The 19,630-nt window shown below is 41.8% G+C and overlaps 1 protein-coding gene across 4 annotated transcripts in view; it reads right to left on the bottom strand.

Annotated features, from left to right (window-relative positions):
- LOC126424945 (uncharacterized) overlaps nucleotides 1–19,630 on the bottom strand; it is a 176,956-nt gene that overhangs the window by 90,049 nt on the left and 67,277 nt on the right. For all 4 annotated transcript variants that reach the window (XM_050087801.1, XM_050087802.1, XM_050087799.1 and 1 more), the window contains one exon: nucleotides 4,661–4,954. In XM_050087801.1, coding sequence (XP_049943758.1) covers nucleotides 4,661–4,954 — 294 coding nt within the window. The remainder of the gene's footprint in view (nucleotides 1–4,660; nucleotides 4,955–19,630) is intronic.

The raw sequence follows: 19,630 nt of genomic DNA on the forward strand, positions 1-19,630 counted from the left end.
TTGGAGTAGGACCAGGTGAATCTGATGGAACCAAAGGAGTTGAGGTCGGAGAGGAAATTCTGGAGTTCTTCTTCACTGTGAGTCCAGACCGTGAAGATGTCATCAATAAATCTCTACCAAAATTTGGGTTGGCAGGCCTGGGTGACCAAGAAGGCTTCCTCTAAGCGACCCATAAACAGGTTGGCGTACGAGGGGGCCATCCTGGTACCCATGGCTGTTCCCTTTAATTGTTGGTATGTCTGGCCTTCGAAAGTAAAGAAGTTGTGGGTCAGGATGAAGCTGGCTAAGGTAATGAGGAAAGAGGTTTTAGGTAGGGTGGCAGGTGATCGGCGTGAAAGGAAATGCTCCATCGCAGTGAGGCGCTGGGCGTGCGGAATATTTGTGTATAAGGAAGTGGCATCTATGGTTACAAGGATGGTTTCTGGGGGTAACGGATTGGGTAAGGATTCCAGGCATTGGAGAAAGTGGTTGGTGTCTTTGATGAAGGATGGGAGACTGCAGGTAATGGGTTGAAGGTGTTGATCTACGTAGGCAGAGATACGTTCTGTGGGGGCTTGGTAACCAGCTACAATGGGGCGGCCAGGATGATTGGGTTTGTGAATTTTAGGAAGAACCAACCCAAAGTTTGGTACAGATTTATTGATGACATCTTCATGATCTGGATTCACAGTGAAGAAGAACTCCAGAATTTCCTCTCCGACCTCAACTCCTTTGGTTCCATCTGATTCACCTGGTCCTACTCCAAATCCCATGCCACTTTCCTTGACGTTGACCTCCATCTGTCCAATGGCCAGCTTCACACTTCCGTCCACATCAAACCCACCAACAAGCAACAGTACCTCCATTATGACACCTGCCACCCATTCCACATCAAACGGTCCCTTCCCTACAGCCTAGGTCTTCGTGGCAAACGAATCTGCTCCAGTCCGGAATCCCTAAACCATTACACCAACAACCTGAAAACAGCTTTCGCATCCCGCAACTACCCTCCCGACCTGGTACAGAAGCAAATAACCAGAGCCACTTCCTCATCCCCTCAAACCCAGAACCTCCCACAGAAGAACCCCAAAAGTGCCACACTTGTGACAGGATACTTTCCGGGACTGGATCAGACTCTGAATCTGGCTCTCCAGCAGGGATACGACTTCATCAAATCCTGCCCTGAAATGAGATCCATCCTTCACAAAATCCTACCCACTCCACCAAGAGTGTCTTTCAGCCGTCCACCTAACCTTCGTAACCTCTTAGTTCATCCCTATGAAATCCCCAAACCACCTTCCCTACCCTCTGGCTCCTGCCCTTGTAACTGCCCCCGGAGTAAAACCTGTCCCATGCACCCTCCCATCACCACCTACTCCAGTCCTGTAACCCGGAAGGTGTACACGATCAAAGGCAGAGCCACGTGTGAAAGCACCCACGTAATTTACCAACTGACCTGCCTACACTGTGAAGCTTTCTATGTGGGAATGACCAGCAACAAACTGTCCATTCGCATGAATGGACACAGACAGACAGTGTTTGTTGGTAATGAGGATCACCCTGTGGCTAAACATGCCTTGGTGCACGGCCAGCACATCTTGGCACAGCGTTACACAGTCCGAGTTATCTGGATACTTCCCACTAACACCAACCTGTCAGAACTCCCGAGATGGGAACTTGCCCTTCAGTATATCCTCTCTTCTCGTTACCCACCAGGCCTCAACCTCAGCTAATTTCAGGTTGCTGCCGCTCATACCTCACCTGTCATTCAACAACATCTTTGCCTCTGTACTTCCGCCTCGACTGACATCTCTGCCCAAACTCTTTGCCTTTACAAATGTGTGTGTGTGTGTGTGTGTGTGTGTGTGTGTGTGTGTGTGTGTGTGTGTGTGTGTGTGTGTGTGTGCACGCGCGAATGTATACCTGTCCTTTTTTCCCCCTAAGGTAAGTCTTTCCGCTCCCGGGATTGGAATGACTCCTTACCCTCTCCCTTAAAACCCACATCCTTTCGTCTTTCCCTCTCCTTCCCTCTTTCCTGATGAAGCAACCGTTGGTTGCGAAAGCTTGAATTTTGTGTATATGTTTGTGTATCTATCAACCTACCAGCACTTTCGTTTGGTAAGTCACATCATCTTTGTTTTTAGATATCTTTTTCCCACGTGGAATGTTTCCCTCTATTATAATAAATATAACAGATACACATAAAGACTTTAGTCCCCAATACCGTATTTTATGGACATAAGATGCTGCGAACTGTAAGGTGCGTCTTAATTTTCAAGCAATTTTTTAGATAACATTTTTGCCATTTTTATTATTAGATAGCAAAGCCAGACTAAAAAGATTCTCAGTTTATAACACAAAAATGAATTTTAAAATCCCTGAAAATTGTCATCTGAACTTTCTTCTTCTTCCTTCTTCTTTTTCTTCTTCCTTCTTCTTTTTCTTCTTCCTCCTCTTCACCATCACTGAGATCCTCTTCATATATGAGACAGTCTTCACTGCCATCGAGAGAATTACTTATGCAGCACTTCTTGAAAGATTTAACAATAATGTCTTCTCTCACTCTAGACCACAACTATTTTATCCCCTGACACTACTGTATGATTGTAGTTCGTTTTAAAGCTCCCTTCGGCTTTAATTCATATCGGGTTTCATCCATTATCAATTTGTTCCATTCCTCTATCACTTACACGTTAAATGGTTTACTTTTTGATGCATCAAGAGGTTGCAATTGTGAAGTAAGTCCTTCCAGATAACAGCAAGCTCTGTATTTCCAGTCCCAACTTCTCTTTCAAAGAACTTTTCAAATGACTACTAAATTGATCTAGCACAAGAAGAGAACTCCTCTTCCACACACTGTCAATTCATAATTTCATACCAGCGCTATCTATCCCGCATTTGTCATGTACGTAAACAACACCTGGCGGTATTTGAGAAGATTTTGGCAATGTTTTGCACTTGAAAATAACAATGTAGTGCCTTGTTTCATCACCATTTGTTTTCATAGTAACAATTTTAACAAACACCTTTCATGGCAACAGTTCTGTTACTCGGCACATCAAGTGTCACAGGAGTTTCATCCATATCTGCTATTTGGTTTGGTTCCAGACTGGTTTTCTTTCAACGCTGAATAATAAAGCAATGGTAAGATAATATTTTCTCTTCATACTCTTGTGGTATTTTTTGAGATATTTTGGTTTTGGTTCGAATTCTAAAGTCCATGACACCTCATAAACCTGTAGCACCAACCAACTCCACCCTTAAAGTTTGTTAAGTTACACTGTAGCGAGCTAACAAGAGTGCGTTTTGAATCATTTTTGTATTCATTCTAATGCCATTTCAACAGTGTCCTGCAATCCATTTTAATGTCATCTTCTAGTTTTGGCAATTTTGCAGTCAGTCCTCTATTTGCACATTTAGTAACGCTCATTTTTTCAGTTCTTCTTTACTAGGCCACCTGTTGTGAATGGTTTTTTTCTTTTGGTGGAGGGCTGAAGTGCCACTCATCTGCTCTGTTTCTGCATTCTTCGGCAAATACTATTACTTTCAATTTATAGCACGCATCATACAAATATCTTATTTTTTTCCATTACCAAACCAGCTACTAACAAAAATATTGTACCACTGTCGCATTCTGGGTTTGTGATGGTGGGGCAAGAGGGAGACAGTGTTAGCAAGCTTGTGAATCTTCGCAACTCACGTTCGTCGCACTGGTGCACTGCTGCTGCAGCCAGTTGAATCCAGTGTTGCCAGATACAGATGGGTTTCCCGCAGCATCAAATATAAGGCCATTTTCAAGACTGGCAGGAATTTTAAAACAAACACGAAACATTTTTATATTAATTTTGAGTAAAGACGCACTCAAATTTTGGAAACAAGTTTTAGAAGAAAAAAGTGCATCACATATAAACTGCACTAATGTGTTCTCCTTCACTCACTATTACAACAGTCTGCCAATGCTGGGGTACTTTTGATTCCTCGACTGTAGAAATCACTTGATCACGAGGTGAAGAACATGTCAAGCATATTCGGCACGCATTTTCATCCAAAATGGAAACACCTTGAAGGCTGTTCATTAAAGGGTAGAAAAGGTGTAAATCGAAGGACGCAAGATCACACGACTAAGGTAGGTGCGGAAATACGTTCCAACCCCACTACTGTACAGCTGTTTTGTTAGACTAGCAGAATGCGGGCAAACACCATTGTCGAATAGCATCACTTCACGCGCCCTTGCCGATTGTTGCTCTTGGACTGCGTTTGCAATATAACTCAGTTGTTAACAATAAATGTCAGCAGTGATGGTTACACCTCAGTGAAGCAATTCACAGTACACCACACTGTCACTGCTCCACCACGTGCATAACGTTACCTTTTGTGGATGCCCGTACATCTTTGTACAGGGAGCTACTGCTTTGTTTAGGATCAACCATTCCCATCTTTTCCTTATATTAGCACTAAGACACCATTTCTCATCACCACTAATGATAAAAGACAGGAACGGTCAGTGTTGTTGGTGAGCCAGTTGACAACGAGCAGGCAGAGTTGTACATATGGCCACTTGCCATATAACCACGTCTTAAAAAGGGACATAATCTGAAGACAATAAATGGAAACAGAACACTACAAGCAACCTGCCAGATTTTTTTTTAGCCTACAACAGTAAGCTGCACACATTTCATACCTGTGGTGTCCAGGGCTGTGTCTGCCACTGATTAGCCGGCTGCTCGTAGTAATGATTGGTGGGTGGCATGTACTGCTGTGGAGTCTGGACAGGGTATCCGACAAGTTGCCCGTGGTGTGGAGCACCCGTATGCGGCATTCCTGGGGGTGCGTAGCTGTTCACCACTCCCGGCGGATGAGGGTGGGGAGGCACCACGGAGACTGCCGGAGGCGGCACGGTGACTGCCTGAGGCGGCACGGGCACCGACGGAGGCAACCCGGACTGGTACAGTGGTTGTCCTCCACTGTACATTGTCTGCAAATCAGAAGAAGGGAGAAACCTGGTTCACACAATGTCACTGACTGTGTAATACATGTAAATTACAACCTCAAATGAGCTCGGCATAGCAGTAACAAACAACATATTGTTTGAATGATGTATTACCACCTGCAGCTTAACACAGCTGCACATGAGACGATAAAATGTGATACAATGAATAAAAATTTTCCATGCAGAAGTTCAGCTATGGCACATTATGCAAACTTATGTAGTCTCTGAACATGTTATATTTGAATGGTGTCCAATGTTATTTTGCTCATGAGTGCAAATGTCAGGGTTGTTATAAAACCAGTATGACTATTCACTATAGTGGTCCGCACAGAAGAAGGAAGCACCACAATGCACTCTGTGCAGAGAGAGAAAGAGAGAGAGAGAACACTTTGTGGTGTAGCCATGTGCTCTCTCTGTGTCTCTGTTCCATGTCTCCCACTCAAGCTGTTGTCTGCAAAGTTAGCACTACAACCACCTACTGGCTGCTGACAGGATTTATACGCTGGTAAAAGTATCGCTGCCACTTCTTAATATTGTCGTGTTTGCTTTATATCACTCATAATGAACATTATACTGGCTCAGTAACCTCTACATACCTAAACTAACACGAAAATAAACGCTAAACATCCTACACGCACCATGATGCATGAACTACAGGCACGCACAGCAGAATGACGCTTTTGGCTGCAGTGTCATGTGGTGCACTGCTGCTTGTTGCTGCCCATCACCCCGACACCCGCCATCTTATGCGCACACAAGTATTGCATTCACCTGCCTCCTGATATGCACACGACTATCACATTCACCTGCCACCTGAAATGCACACGACTATAGCAACGGTAATATGCTTGTACATTACATATTCAAAATTATACATATTTTCAAATATCACAGGACACACACTAGTGCTATAGGAACAAACACGACTGCAATACGGGGGAGGGGACGGTTCTATTTTATTAGAGAGATGTACAACTACCAGTCGAATAAACAAAAAAGCAATACATGGTTCAATTGCACATCTCAGACATTTTCTTTAGCCTATCCTATAGCGTCTAACCCATACAAAGAAAACTGATAGATACAAACTACTTGTGAGCCCCGCCTGCACTATCTCCGTTCGTCAAGTATACATTTCTGAACATCTGCTGTGCGGTTTAGTGTATCTCTTCGTGATGCGATCTTCTCACAGTTTATGGACTTTCTTTTACTAAAAGCTTCCACAAGAATGCTGGTTGTGAAAGATGCTGTCTCATACAGAGTAAAACTGAACTCTGCAGACAAAATCTTGGCGGTTATTCAGCAATATAGGGTGTAGCAGAAATAATTTCCAAATTTTAAATGTAAGTAAACAGAACAGTGTATACGAACATTCACAAATGTAATGCCAGAGTAGTTTTTGTCATATATGTCACATACACGTACAAGCTCAGTTCCGAAAATGATATCATCAAAATGATATCCAAATTATGACTGTCTTTTTCTATGCGTATCTGAAGTCTCTCTCTGAAGTTCCAGTGAACCCTCCAGTCACGTCTTGTGGTGCCACTTCAATTTCGTGACAGACGGAGCTTTCAGATCGTACAGTGTTCCCACCTTAAAACACATGACATCCACCTCGAGGTATCCCAAGAGGTGAAAATCACAAGGGGCGACATAGGGGGAATGGGCTGGCCACTGAAGGTCATACCGCAAAGAATCAGCCACCTGGAAACATTTTTCTGCAAAGGCTTGTTGATGCCTTGGCTGTGAGCGTGCAGTGGTACTGTCTCTTTGCAATTGCACAGGTCACTTATAGTCACCTGCAGGAAGTTGCATAGCAGTAACAATGAAATTTTACGGTCACAGTTGTGTCTTCTCCTTCAAAAATGGGTGGGTCTACAATTCCGAAATCGATGACAGCACACTGAACTGCAACACATTCCTCACAGAGATGACGCTGTAGGATCTGTCGAGGACTGTTGCTGCGTGTCTAATGAAAGTTTTGTTTACGGGCATAGCCTGACAGGTGAAAGTGTGCTTCATCACTACCCAGCAGACTGGTGTCAACTGCAACAACTAACATGATAGCCTCGCAACACCCACTGCCCTTGGCCCAACCATGTTGACTGAGTTTCTCCACAATAGCCACTTTATACGGTAGCAATATAAAAGTGAGCAGTGCTGAAGGGAAGCTTGAGGATGAATAGTAAAGTTGGTGAATGGCTGCCTTCCAACAAGACACACATCACATAACATCAAAATTTGCACTATTGTGCAGATATTTCCAGCGCAACACACACACCAAGATAAATGGGGAAAGAAATCAAATGTAATTACTCTGTGATGAGGCACCAGAGACCACGGGTATTTTATCCCAAAATACCTACAAAATATCCCTGAAGAACTTCCGAAATTTTGTCAGATTTTGGGTTAACCTGTATAGAGTAGTTCCAACCCCATAAATTTTAGTAAAATACTGTAATACTGCTGAGGTTTGACACCTGGTATGGAGGCCAACATTTAATGCTAAATGTAAATAAATGTAGCATACAGTGCACAAATAAATGGAAAGACACATTACTGTTAAATTACATTACTGCTGATCAACCACTGCAATCAGAGTATATGGATCTTTACAGTATAGCAAATAGCACAGGGGTGTAAATTTAATAAACATTGACATACTAGTCTGTCACAACACATGTTACAAATGAAACATAAATTTAATGACAAATATGCTGTGTGGTTATATTGAACTTATTAAACTGATGGTGTTCCAAGACTTGCAGTGAGGGCTGTATACATCGCAAGACACTGGAACATCGAAGGTATGTTTATCAATCGGTGCACTCACTGAGTATACTAAAAAAATTATTAGTCCCACTTTCAGGCAGCAGGTGAAAATACGGCACCATAAGTAGTCAGAATGTAATGTGTGTGCTGGAAAAGGTGAGGAACGATCAAAAACATGATGGTGTGCTTCTGGCACATTTAATACAGGGTATGTATACGGACAATGAAAAAAAGATTCTCAGATTTTTTCCAGTTAAAAATACACTTTTCTGTTAAATGAGAATATACTTTCCCTCGGAACTGTAAAACTATCAATCCCATGAATGATTAAGGTTTTATACACAAGTGTATAACTTCCTGGCACTTTAGGAAATGACAGCCCCCCCCCCCCTCCCCCAAACCAAATAAATACATATTGGAAAGATCTTTGATGCACAGCTTCATGTACACTGCATATTTTCATATTACGAAAGTGTAAAGTTGAATTTCACAAAACACAGCATGTTAGTTTCCGAAGCACTGATATCGCGACTGAGACACACTTTTGTAAGCCAATCACAGCTCATGTCAGGTGATCTCGCAAGCTGATGAAAGCAGATTTTCAGAGCATAGGACACATGCTGTAGTCAGCCAATAGCAACATTACTTAGGTAGTGCCAACATACAAACAGGAAAAGTTAATGGTTGAAATTAATATACATATAATACAGCTACATCAAAAACTAAGGTTTCCCATATAATACTGGTCTTTTTTTGCATGTGTTACACTTCAAGTAGTAGAAGCCAACCTCGGGGAAGATCAGTTTGGATTCCGTAAAAACACTGGAACACGTGAGGCAATACTGACCTTACGACTTATCTTAGAAGAAAGATTAAGGAAAGGCAAACCTACGTTTCTAGCATTTGTAGACTTAGAGAAAGCTTTTGACAATGTTGACTGGAATACTCTCTTTCAAATTCTAAAGGTGGCAGGGGTAAAATACAGGGAGCGAAGGGCTATTTACAATTTGTACAGAAACCAGATGGCAGTTATAAGAGTCGAGGGACATGAAAGGGAAGCAGTGGTTGGGAAGGGAGTAAGACAGGGTTGTAGCCTCTCCCCGATGTTGTTCAATCTGTATATTGAGCAAGCAGTAAAGGAAACAAAAGAAAAATTCGGAGTAGGTATTAAAATTCATGGAGAAGAAATAAAAACTTTGAGAGTCGCCGATGACATTGTAATTCTGTCAGAGACAGCAAAGGACTTGGAAGAGCAGTTGAATGGAATGGACAGTGTCTTGAAAGGAGGATATAAGATGAACATCAACAAAAGCAAAACAAGGATAATGGAATGTAGTCTAATTAAGTCGGGTGATGCTGAGGGAATTAGATTAGGAAATGAGGCACTTAAAGTAGTAAAGGAGGTTTGCTATTTGGGGAGCAAAATAACTGATGATGGTCGAAGTAGAGAGGATATAAAATGTAGGCTGGCAATGGCAAGGAAAGCGTTTTTGAAGAAGAGAAATTTGTTAACATCCAGTATTGATTTAACTGTCAGGAAGTCATTTCTGAAAGTATTCGTATGGAGTGTAGCCATGTATGGAAGTGAAACATGGACGATAAATAGTTTGGACAAGAAGAGAATAGAAGCTTTCGAAATGTGGTGCTACAGAAGAATGCTGAAGATTAGATGGGTAGATCACATAACTAATGAGGAAGTATTGAATAGGATTGGGGAGAAGAGAAGTTTGTGGCACAACTTGACCAGAAGAAGGGATCGGTTGGTGGGACATGTTCTGAGGCATCAAGGGATCACCAATTTAATATTGGAGGGCAGCGTGGAGGGTAAAAATCGTAGAGGGAGACCAAGAGATGAATGCACTAAGCAGATTCAGAAGGATGTAGGTTGCAGTAGGTACTGGGAGATGAAAAAGCTTGCACAGGATAGAGTAGCATGGAGAGCTGCATCAAACCAGTCTCAGGACTGAAGACCACAACAACAACAACACTTCAAGTTACATCACACAAATGTGCCAGTAAAATTTTAAATAATCACATAAATGTCTGGTTTTCTGAGCCTGAAATTTTTCTATGTGGATGATTCTCAAAATGTTAAGTTTTAAATGCGACTAAAACACACCATGATTTAAGAACTTTATTGCACATTCTCACACATGAAATAATTCATCTTGCACAAAAGGAAATTTACTTTGAAAGTAATGCTTTTCAAACCAGCATTCGTAATATTTTCCCCACTACATGTTAGAAACAGGTTAATTTTAAATCCAAAATATCTAGTGGTTTTAGTATTAGACCATCTTTGCAGATAAGGGTCAAATGGTTTAATCCACTGTATTACACTAGCCGTTACTCAAAATGTGTAGTGCATGCCATGAATGCAAATATATGACATAGGACTTTACAAGCAAACATATGAATACTAAATGCACACACGCATATAGTATTCATATGTTTGCTTCTAAAGTCCTGTGTCATGTATTTACTTTAATGGCATGCGCTACACATTTTTACTAATGACTAATGTAATATGGTGGCTTAAACCATTTTAACCTTTAACCATGAAAATGGTCCAAGACTGAAACCAGTAGATATTTTGGGTTTAAGATAGAAGCAGCTGATGGTTCAAATATGCATTTTATAGTCACCTTCCAAAAATGTTTAAAAAAAGGCTCATTTGAGAAGCCGCCAGAGAGTGACAGAGAACAAGCATTACTGTGCATGTGCAGTGATGTCAACGTAGGAAGCTCATGCTTAGTGTTTGCTCGGCTCATTTGCCTTTTGTTGCATTTCTGTCTGGAATTTCATGTGTAGTGGGGCATCACGTGACCATGTGCAGCACTGTGTCATGTTTTTCAGAAGGGATACATGGAGTTATTGCACTTGGAGCACAGGTTTTATCATATCCTATCCAGATAAGAAATGCAAAATGAGAAAGCAGATGTTGGCATAATATTCATTTCAAAACTAGGCTCTACAACTCAAAAGTACCCTTCTATTATTTTGCTATGTGGTGATTTTAACACAGTTTATTTATTATTTATTTTTTATTCGAACTCTGCAATACTGTTGTGTAGCATCCACACAGGACTGCAGAAAGCTTAATAAGAAGGAATACAAACTTCCAAAAAAAAAAAAAAAAGTGGTTTGTATAAATCAGAACTAAGAACAATAAGTTTTGCATCACTTTTTCAAACTGTATAAAAAATGAAAAAGGTTACTTGTCATGCCAAGAAAATGTTTAATTGGCACTTCACTTCATATTCTACTCCAAGAGTAAATATAAAGCCACATGGGTGTGCTGTCAACCTATAATTCACTGAAGAGTGGTGTTCTGTAGATTTAAGATGTAAACATATAAATTAAGAAATAATGTCAAGCCTAGAGGAGGTATCAGACAAGTGTTGAAACGTGTCTTGTGATCGAAAAATGTTAATGTTTCATGAAAGGCAGATATGTAAAATTCTGATAACGCTTGCAATATATCTGAAACAAAAATTTTTATTCAATATTACTGACCATATTTGCCTGCATATTAATCTTCAAGTGAACATTTACATGTATTTGTACGTATATAGCATTAAGAGATCTTAAGAGAGAATCTTTTTGTTGTGCCTATCTGCGACTCAGCATCTGGACTATATGGTGAGTAGCACTCAGCATCTGGACTATATGGTGAGTAGCTACTTTCCTTCTCTAATATTGTTACATTCCTTCCTCGATTTTCCACTGTTTGATTTTTGCCTGATGGCTTTTCACTGATCCTAATCCAGTGCTGTTTTTCTTTGTTACTATTTTCTTTTGTACACTATACTCAATGTCTGTCATCGTCTTTCTTCTTTCCTGCATTTCTCTTGTCGCCTAAAAAACCACACTGCACACGTTACTCATGAGCCACACTGTATCAACCGTCTCGACTATGCACAACAGATGGCTAAAAGACCACACTGATTATTGGTGCAGCATCTTATGTCCCACATTGCACCCACCAATATTATTAATCCTATACTTTGAATCTGATCACTCTCCCTGCGTCATTTCCCGTATTTTTGCTTGTTAACTCCTGCACCTGTCTGGTGCCACACGATCTTTTATCTCAACCACAAACCCATCCTCAACCCCTCCCCCCCCCCCCTGCCCCCCGCCACACACTTTCTCCATTCTACCCCAGTTCAGACCCACTAATTCCATCGCATCCAGTCACATCTCCGTCCCCTTTCTTCACCCTTATCCACCTTCAGGCCTATACCCACAGTAATATCTATATTTTTATTAGTTACTCTCTACTTTGATCCTTGTGACTTCTCACCAATTTTAGTGAGTACTTGCCTTTCGCTATCGTCGTCTCCCTTGTATTTAATCCTGTTTTCCCCCTTTTGCATCCATTTAGTCCTTTTTGTGATTTTTCAAACGTACTTGAGAGTATTTCTGCATAACTTTTTGGACATAACACTACATTATTTACGTAATTTTTTGCATTTTTTTCCACCACCATAGATTCTTGCTCCTTCCATCTGCACAATACAGAAAAGTTTCCTTATCCCTAGCCAGATCCCAGTCCCACATACTGTTCCTGCATTTTTGCTGGCTCACGGAATCCCCCCCAATGGCCTTACCATTGAATTGCCCCTCTGCCACCCCTCCATCCACAATGACCTCCACCTATTCACATTCAGTCAGCCCTTACCAACATAGTCCTGCAAAACCATATCAACCGAGACCAAACCTTCTTGTAGTACCTTCTCTCCATCCACAAAATTCTCCTGCTATGCAGTCCCAAATTCCTGGAACCCATAATACACATTGAAACTCTTGCCCTACAGGAACTTTAGAAACATGCACAACGCACCCCAAAAAGCTCTGAATCTTGCTCGCTTTCCACTCCTGCCCTACAGTACCACTGTCCACCACCTCTACAATAACATCCAGATCTTCCCCACGTCCCCTCATAGCTGACAAACCCTGTCTTGCAGACCTACTATACTTACCAACCCCCCCACTGCCACACAGAATCCAGAACCTAAACAGACCCACGACACAGTCATGAACCTTTCCTTAGTACCACTGAAATATCAGTCCTTTCCTTTTGCCCCACTCCCAAATTCAATCATGCAGGAATTGTTAAAGACCTTCTCTCCTTCTCCCAGTCCGTAAGCGGAAACACTTCTTCGCCACCAACCCTACCAATCAGACTCAACCAAATACCAAGACTGAACCTTGCCTAACTCAGTTCACTCCTCCATCCAACCATGATCCACCCCCACTGCCCCCAAAATCATCCCCTGTTAATTTTCCAGAATTTCTGAACTTCAAACCTTGCTTCACCATCACTCCCCAAATCCCTCAACATACAAACTAACCTTACATCTGCAGAAAGAACCTCAGTCTACCAAATAAAAACTCATCCTGACCGTATAAACCTACCTGTGGACAAAGGCTCCACCACTGTTGCTTTGAATCACAAGGATTAACTGGCAGAAGGACCCCGCCAGCTGTCAGATACTTCCACCTACAAACCTTGCCACAGTGACCCCATTCCAGTAATCCAGCAGGCCTATCCCAGAACCTCTTCCCGGAGTCCATCTCTCTACTCACCCCTACCACACCCCGCACTCCTACCTTCTACATGCTTCAGAAAGCATGAACCTTTACCACATGGTGTCCTGCTCATCACTGTTGATGCCACCTCCCTGTACACTAACATTCCTAATGCCCATGGCTTTACCGTTACTGAACACTAACTTTCCCAATGCCCTATGGATTCCAAACCAACAGCCTCCATCATAGTCACCATGACCAACTATATCCTCACCCACAATTACTTCTCCTTTGCAGGCGTTACCTACAAACAAATCCGGTGTACAGCTATGGCACCATCCTATGCCAACCTTTTCATGGGCCATTTAGAGGAATTCTTCCTAAACACTCAGAATCCTAAACCCCTCACCTGGTTCAGATTCATTCATGACATCTTTCATATCTGGATTGAAGGTGAGGACACCCTATCCAAATTCCTCCAGAACTTCAACAACTTCTCCCCCATTTGCTTCACCTGGTCCTACTCAACCCAACTAGCCACCTTCCTAGATGTTGACCTGCGCCTAAAAGATGGCTAGATCAGTATCTCCATCCATATTAAACCAACTAACCACCAGAAATACCTAGACTTCGACAGCTGCCACCCATTCCATACTAAGAAGCCCCTTCCGTACAGCCTAGCCACCCATGGTCGTCGCATCTGCAGTGACGAGCAGTCCCTCTCAGAATATACCAATCCTCCCAAACCTTGTACAACAAAAAAAAAAAAAAAAAAACTCCTGTGCCTTATCTTTCCAGTCTCCCATTGTCCAGTCACACAGGAGCATTCCCCTCGTACCTCAGTACCATCCAGGACTGGAGCAATTGAATTACATCCTAAGCCAGGGTTTCGATTACCTCTTGTCGTGCTCTGAAATGAGAAATGTACTGCCCACTATCCTTCCCACCCCTCCTACAGTGGTATACTGACATCCACTGAACCTACACAATATACTTGTCCATCCTTACACAACCCCTGCTCCCAGTCCTTAACTCATGACTCATATCCCTGTAATAGACCTTGATGCAAGACCTGTCCCATACATAATCCTGCCAACACCTACTTCTGTCCAGTCACTAACATCACCTATCCCATCAAAGGCACGGCTACCTGTGAAACCAGTCATGCGATTTACAAGCTAAGCTGCAACCACTGTGCTGCATTCTATGTGGGCATGACAACCAACAAGCTGTCTGTCCGCACGAATGGCCACCGACACACTATTGTCAAGAAACAAGTGGACCACCCTGTTGCTGAACCTGCTGCCAAACATGATATCCTTCATTTCAATGACTGCTTCACAGCCTGTGCCATACGGATCCTCCCCACCAACACCAATTTTTCTGAATTGTGCAGGTGGGAACTTTCCCTGCAATGCACCCTACGTTCCCGTAACCCTCCTGGCGTCAACCTTCATTAGTCACTGCCAGCCCCCTCCCTGTTCCCATTCCAGCACTACACAGCCATCATTTCACCACCACACACAGTCTTTTTATTTCTCTCCTTTTCCGCTACTTCCCCCCACCCCCTCCCCGTCTCTCCCCTGCCCGCCACCTAAACTGCAACACGTCACTGTCCACCACCCCCACCATATTATCCCTCCCCCTTCCCGCCCCAGCCGCCTCCTAACCCCCACTCAGTCGACACTCCCATCATGCAATGGTGCTGCTGCTCACAGTGTGGTTTCAGTTGCCTGAGATTGCAGTCGTGTGTGAGAGTTGTGTTTGTGTGTGTTGTTGACAAAGACCTTAATGGCTGAAAGCTACATTTGCGACAGTCTTTTTTGTTGTGCCTATCTGCGACTCAGCACCTCCACTACGTGGCGAGCAGCAACTTTCCCTCTCTAATATTATTATGAGATCTTACATTGTCATAAAAGAAGCAAGACATTAGAGCATATTCCAAAGGCATTGGAATTTCATAAACCACACTATAATGCATAATTCAGATTAAAGTGCACATTCCAGATTCACAATGACGTAGGCCCGAACCTGCTAATAGGCTTTTTAGTGTGGTTTGCAGAATGCAAAGTTTCTTTGAGTACCCGTACTGAATTATCTCAAGTTTGGTTCTTTATTAAGGCGTAATGCCATACATGCCAAAATATGAAAACGTGCACTTGAAATTCAGTGAACAGTTAAAACTAGCTAATAATGTGGAATGAAACATTTCGTTTCAAATAAATTGTCTGCCTCTGCGGAAAAGATTAGTAAATGCCACATTTCTTTAGCAAATTGACAAAAACAACTTCATAAATGTGCAAGGCGATTACTGCTTGACTACCAATAATGTGGAAATAAAATAAAAATCAGAAAACTGGAACTATAACATATTTTTGTCTTCTGTAATTATGTGAATGTGTTTTAATTAATTTTATAGATCCTAGCCATAGAAATCAATTTTATTTTCATTTGATGTGTAAACAAAGAGAAAAATGCAAAATCACAAAACATAAATGTGGGTCACTAGAGATGGGTCAACTTGAGTTACCAAACCAGGTTAACTCGGGTTGAGGGGATTTCAAATCAACTCAAGATAGATTGTTAACAACAATATAAGGAATAGGACAGATTGCTACTCACTGTAAAGATGACGCACTGAGTTGCAGACAGGCACAAGGAAAAGACTGTTACACATGCAACTATCGGCCAAAGCCTTCCACAGCAAAGAAAACATACATAATTCACACAAGCAAGCACACCTCATGCACTCAGCCACCACAACCGGCCACTCTGACTGGACTAGAGTGTTACCAACTTGAGATGTGTTCATGCGGCACACAGCAGCCACCACCATTGATGATAGTTTCGTGCAAGGTAGAAGTTCACAGCCGTCCCATCGACCGAACTCCAAGCTGATCCTAGTTGAGTCTATACCTACAGAACGGACATCGCTCACACTAATTTTTAAAAGTGCAGAAGCTTATTAAGATTTATTTTGTTTGATTAAAATTTGTGAAGTGTTTGATAAGTGTTATTTAGAAGTGGGTCAAGATAGAACATTAGTGTCATGGCTTAAAATTTTTGAGCGCAAAGTGACTGAGAAAAACAATGAGGAAGAGGTAATTTTTATTTATGTTCGAGTTGTGATATTTGGCTACCTTAATATCGTCTGATCACTGTCCAAATCTTACAGCAAATTCAAAATGTCTCATGAATGTATTTTCAAGTTTCCATATGCAGTGTAGCAGTCATTAATGCTTGTCACAAGGCATTTGACTACCTTAAAATCATCAGCTCACCGACAGACCATCACAGAACATTCCGGGTGTATCATCATCTTCAAAATATCATGTAAAAAGCAGGTTAAAAAAATGGCTATGAGCACTATGGGACTTAACATCTGTGGTCATCAGTCCCCTAGAACTTAGAACTACTTACACCCATCTAACCTAAGAACATCACACACATCCATGCCCGAGGCAGGATTCGAACCTGCGACCGTAGCGGTCACGCGGTTCCAGACTGAAGCGCCTAGAACCGCACGGCCACACCGGCCGGCTAAAAAGCAGGGTTGCCACAAGCTTCCTCAAGTGAAATTTCCTGATTTCCAGACAAGTTTTAGCAATTTTCCCTGACAAATTTTGAGATCTCAAGGGTAAGTTATGTCATAAGTCGACAATCTATCTTTGCAGCTATGGTGCAATAGTGCAATACATAAAAAAAAAAAAAAAACCTTGCAAGCCTATGGCGTTTTCTGATGTGAGCAAAAATCTGAAGTACTAACATTAACATCTTTTGTAATGAACTATTTTCACCGAGACCACTGACGTTATTTTACTTCAATAAAACGAAGCACATTTGGTGACAAAAATATGCCTTTTCCTGGAGTCACAAGACAGATTTAAGATACCTTCACTGATTTCAGAAATAACCTCAGCAAAAAGTAGGTCCCTTGAAAGAAGTTTATAAGGTGGTGATGAATTCTGTAAACCAACACCATAGGTGACCGCCAATAAATTGTTGGTTCTACTACATTTGTTATTGTCAGTTATTACCCACCGTATTATATGTACTATTTTACAGTTTTTTTGTGATTTTTCTCTTAAGAAATATGTAGTACGTAACGTACAAACTGCCTGCGAATGACAATTTTCTTGTTCTTATCGTCCATACTTTCTAACATATAAACTATTTTTAAGTGCCAAAATGTACTAGAACAAATAAAATGTCTATAAAACACCACACTGTACAATGTACCTGTGGTGAGACAAGTCACAATTCCTGAAATCCATCGCCGATGGCCTCTAGCCTGCTAAGGAGCACCACAGTCCTGGGTCTATGGAAAAACTCCACTGTATTATGTCACACACCACAGACATGACCTGCTGGCAGATTAGTGAGACCAGATCCGACGGGCAGGGCCTGCACATTAGTGGGAAGCAAATGGCTTCAGATTGGCAGGCCCAATCCATCACAGATACCAGCAGAAACGGCTTGCGGTTTTAGCCCGTCGCATAAGTCCACTTATGTGGCCACCTATTCATGAGCCACAGACAGCATGCTGATGAAATGAGACCATGGTGATGAAGCCATGCAACAGATAACTTGTTCAAATATTCTGAGCATCAATAATAATGAGGATAGGTAGCAATTCACCGTAAAGATGACTGCTGAGCTGCAGACTAGCAGGTAGAAAAGACAATCACATTCTTGTATCTAAAATTTCAGCGACATGATTTGTAAGAAAACGAGAACACACACACATTCACACAATCACTCAGACACTACTCATGAACTCATGACCACCAACTCCTGCCACTGCGTTTACCGCCTCTGAGAATCAGATCCAAACAAACCACTCCTCACGCCTCTAATCAGCAGCTGATAGGCTAATGGCCAGAAGTGGTGGCAGCACTGACTCCAAGCCAAGGGAAATTGTAGGAAGGAGAGAAGCAATACTAATGGGGGTGGAGGGAAGTGGTACACATACTCAGCTGCACCTAGCCAGTGATGACGCATGACACCTCACTTTAAAAAAAGCCTCATCTACTACTAAGACAAAAATGAGATTTTTCCAGTGTTTCTTTTTTTTTCCAAATTTCGCTGATTTTTCCCTGGTTTTCCTGACGTGTTTGAAATTCCCTAATTTCCAGAACCAGTGGCAACCCTGCAAAAGGCTCGAAATTGGTGCTTGTAGTGCAGTACACAGTCATCTTCACGAACAGGAATTGCACTACCTTATGATCGTCTGATAGTTGTCCAAAAACTCTACAGCAAATTTTGGATGATTCACAAGCCTATTTTTCAAATTTCAAAACAAAAGATCCAAAATTGTGGCATGTAGCAAGGTATGAAATCACACTCGTGAATAGGCTTTTGGCTACCTTACAATCGGCCAATGGATATCAAAATTTATACCACAATTTTAGATGTTTCACACGTATATTTTCAAAGTTTCAAACCAAAAGACCGAATATTAAGGCCTCTAGTGTGGTATGCAATCAGAATCATAAATAGCCATTTGGATATCTTACAATCGCCCAGTAACCGTCAAAATCTATACAGGATGTTTCAGGTTTTTCAGAAGTTTATCTTCGAAATATCAAGCCACAAGATCAAAAATTGTGCCCCATGTAGCATCCAACACACTCGTGGCTACATATAATTGCCGACTTCCCAGTTGGTGATTGTATGTAGTCACGAATGTGATGAATACTACACAGGATGCAATTCTTGATCCGCAAAGCTTGGTTTGGTTAACTGAACTGAATCGTAATCTGTGCAGACATGAAAGAGAGAACAGCATTGAATGTTCTGTCAGGTTTTTAGTCGAAATTCAGTTTAACTCGATCTGACCTCTGTTCACCCAAACGTGCAACTCAGTTTAGTGGAAACCCCAGTTGGTTGTTAGCTACAGATCTCACTGAGAGTAACCCTCTTCCCACAACAACTCAAGACTGCTCTGCGGTGTGAATATGGCTGTTATGGTGCATCAGAAAAATTTTTCCGGACAGCATCTGGCTCCTTGCTGCTACTGCTTATACAGCTAACAGTCATGAACTGGGAGAAGGCACTGCTCACACCCAAGTTAACTGCGCATGTACATGAGCCTGTTAGCAACTTCTCAAATGAAACAAATGTAAAGAGTTGTAACATCACACTCCTTGAAAGCAGCTTTTTGTTATGAAATATTGCATAGTCTTCATCGTAAAGCCTTTGATGCAATTTGCTATAAGCAGACACTTTCGCATGCACTCTGTTTCATTGTAAATGGCGAATTTCTTTTGCAACTTAAGTTTTATGTTGGTGTTTTTCTCTCGTTTATGTTTTATTGCTGTAGCATTACTCTGCAGTAACAGTATAAACTAA

The sequence above is a fragment of the Schistocerca serialis genome, chromosome 10 (genome assembly GCF_023864345.2).
Source record: "Schistocerca serialis cubense isolate TAMUIC-IGC-003099 chromosome 10, iqSchSeri2.2, whole genome shotgun sequence".
Classification (NCBI taxonomy): Eukaryota; Metazoa; Arthropoda; class Insecta; order Orthoptera; family Acrididae; genus Schistocerca; species Schistocerca serialis.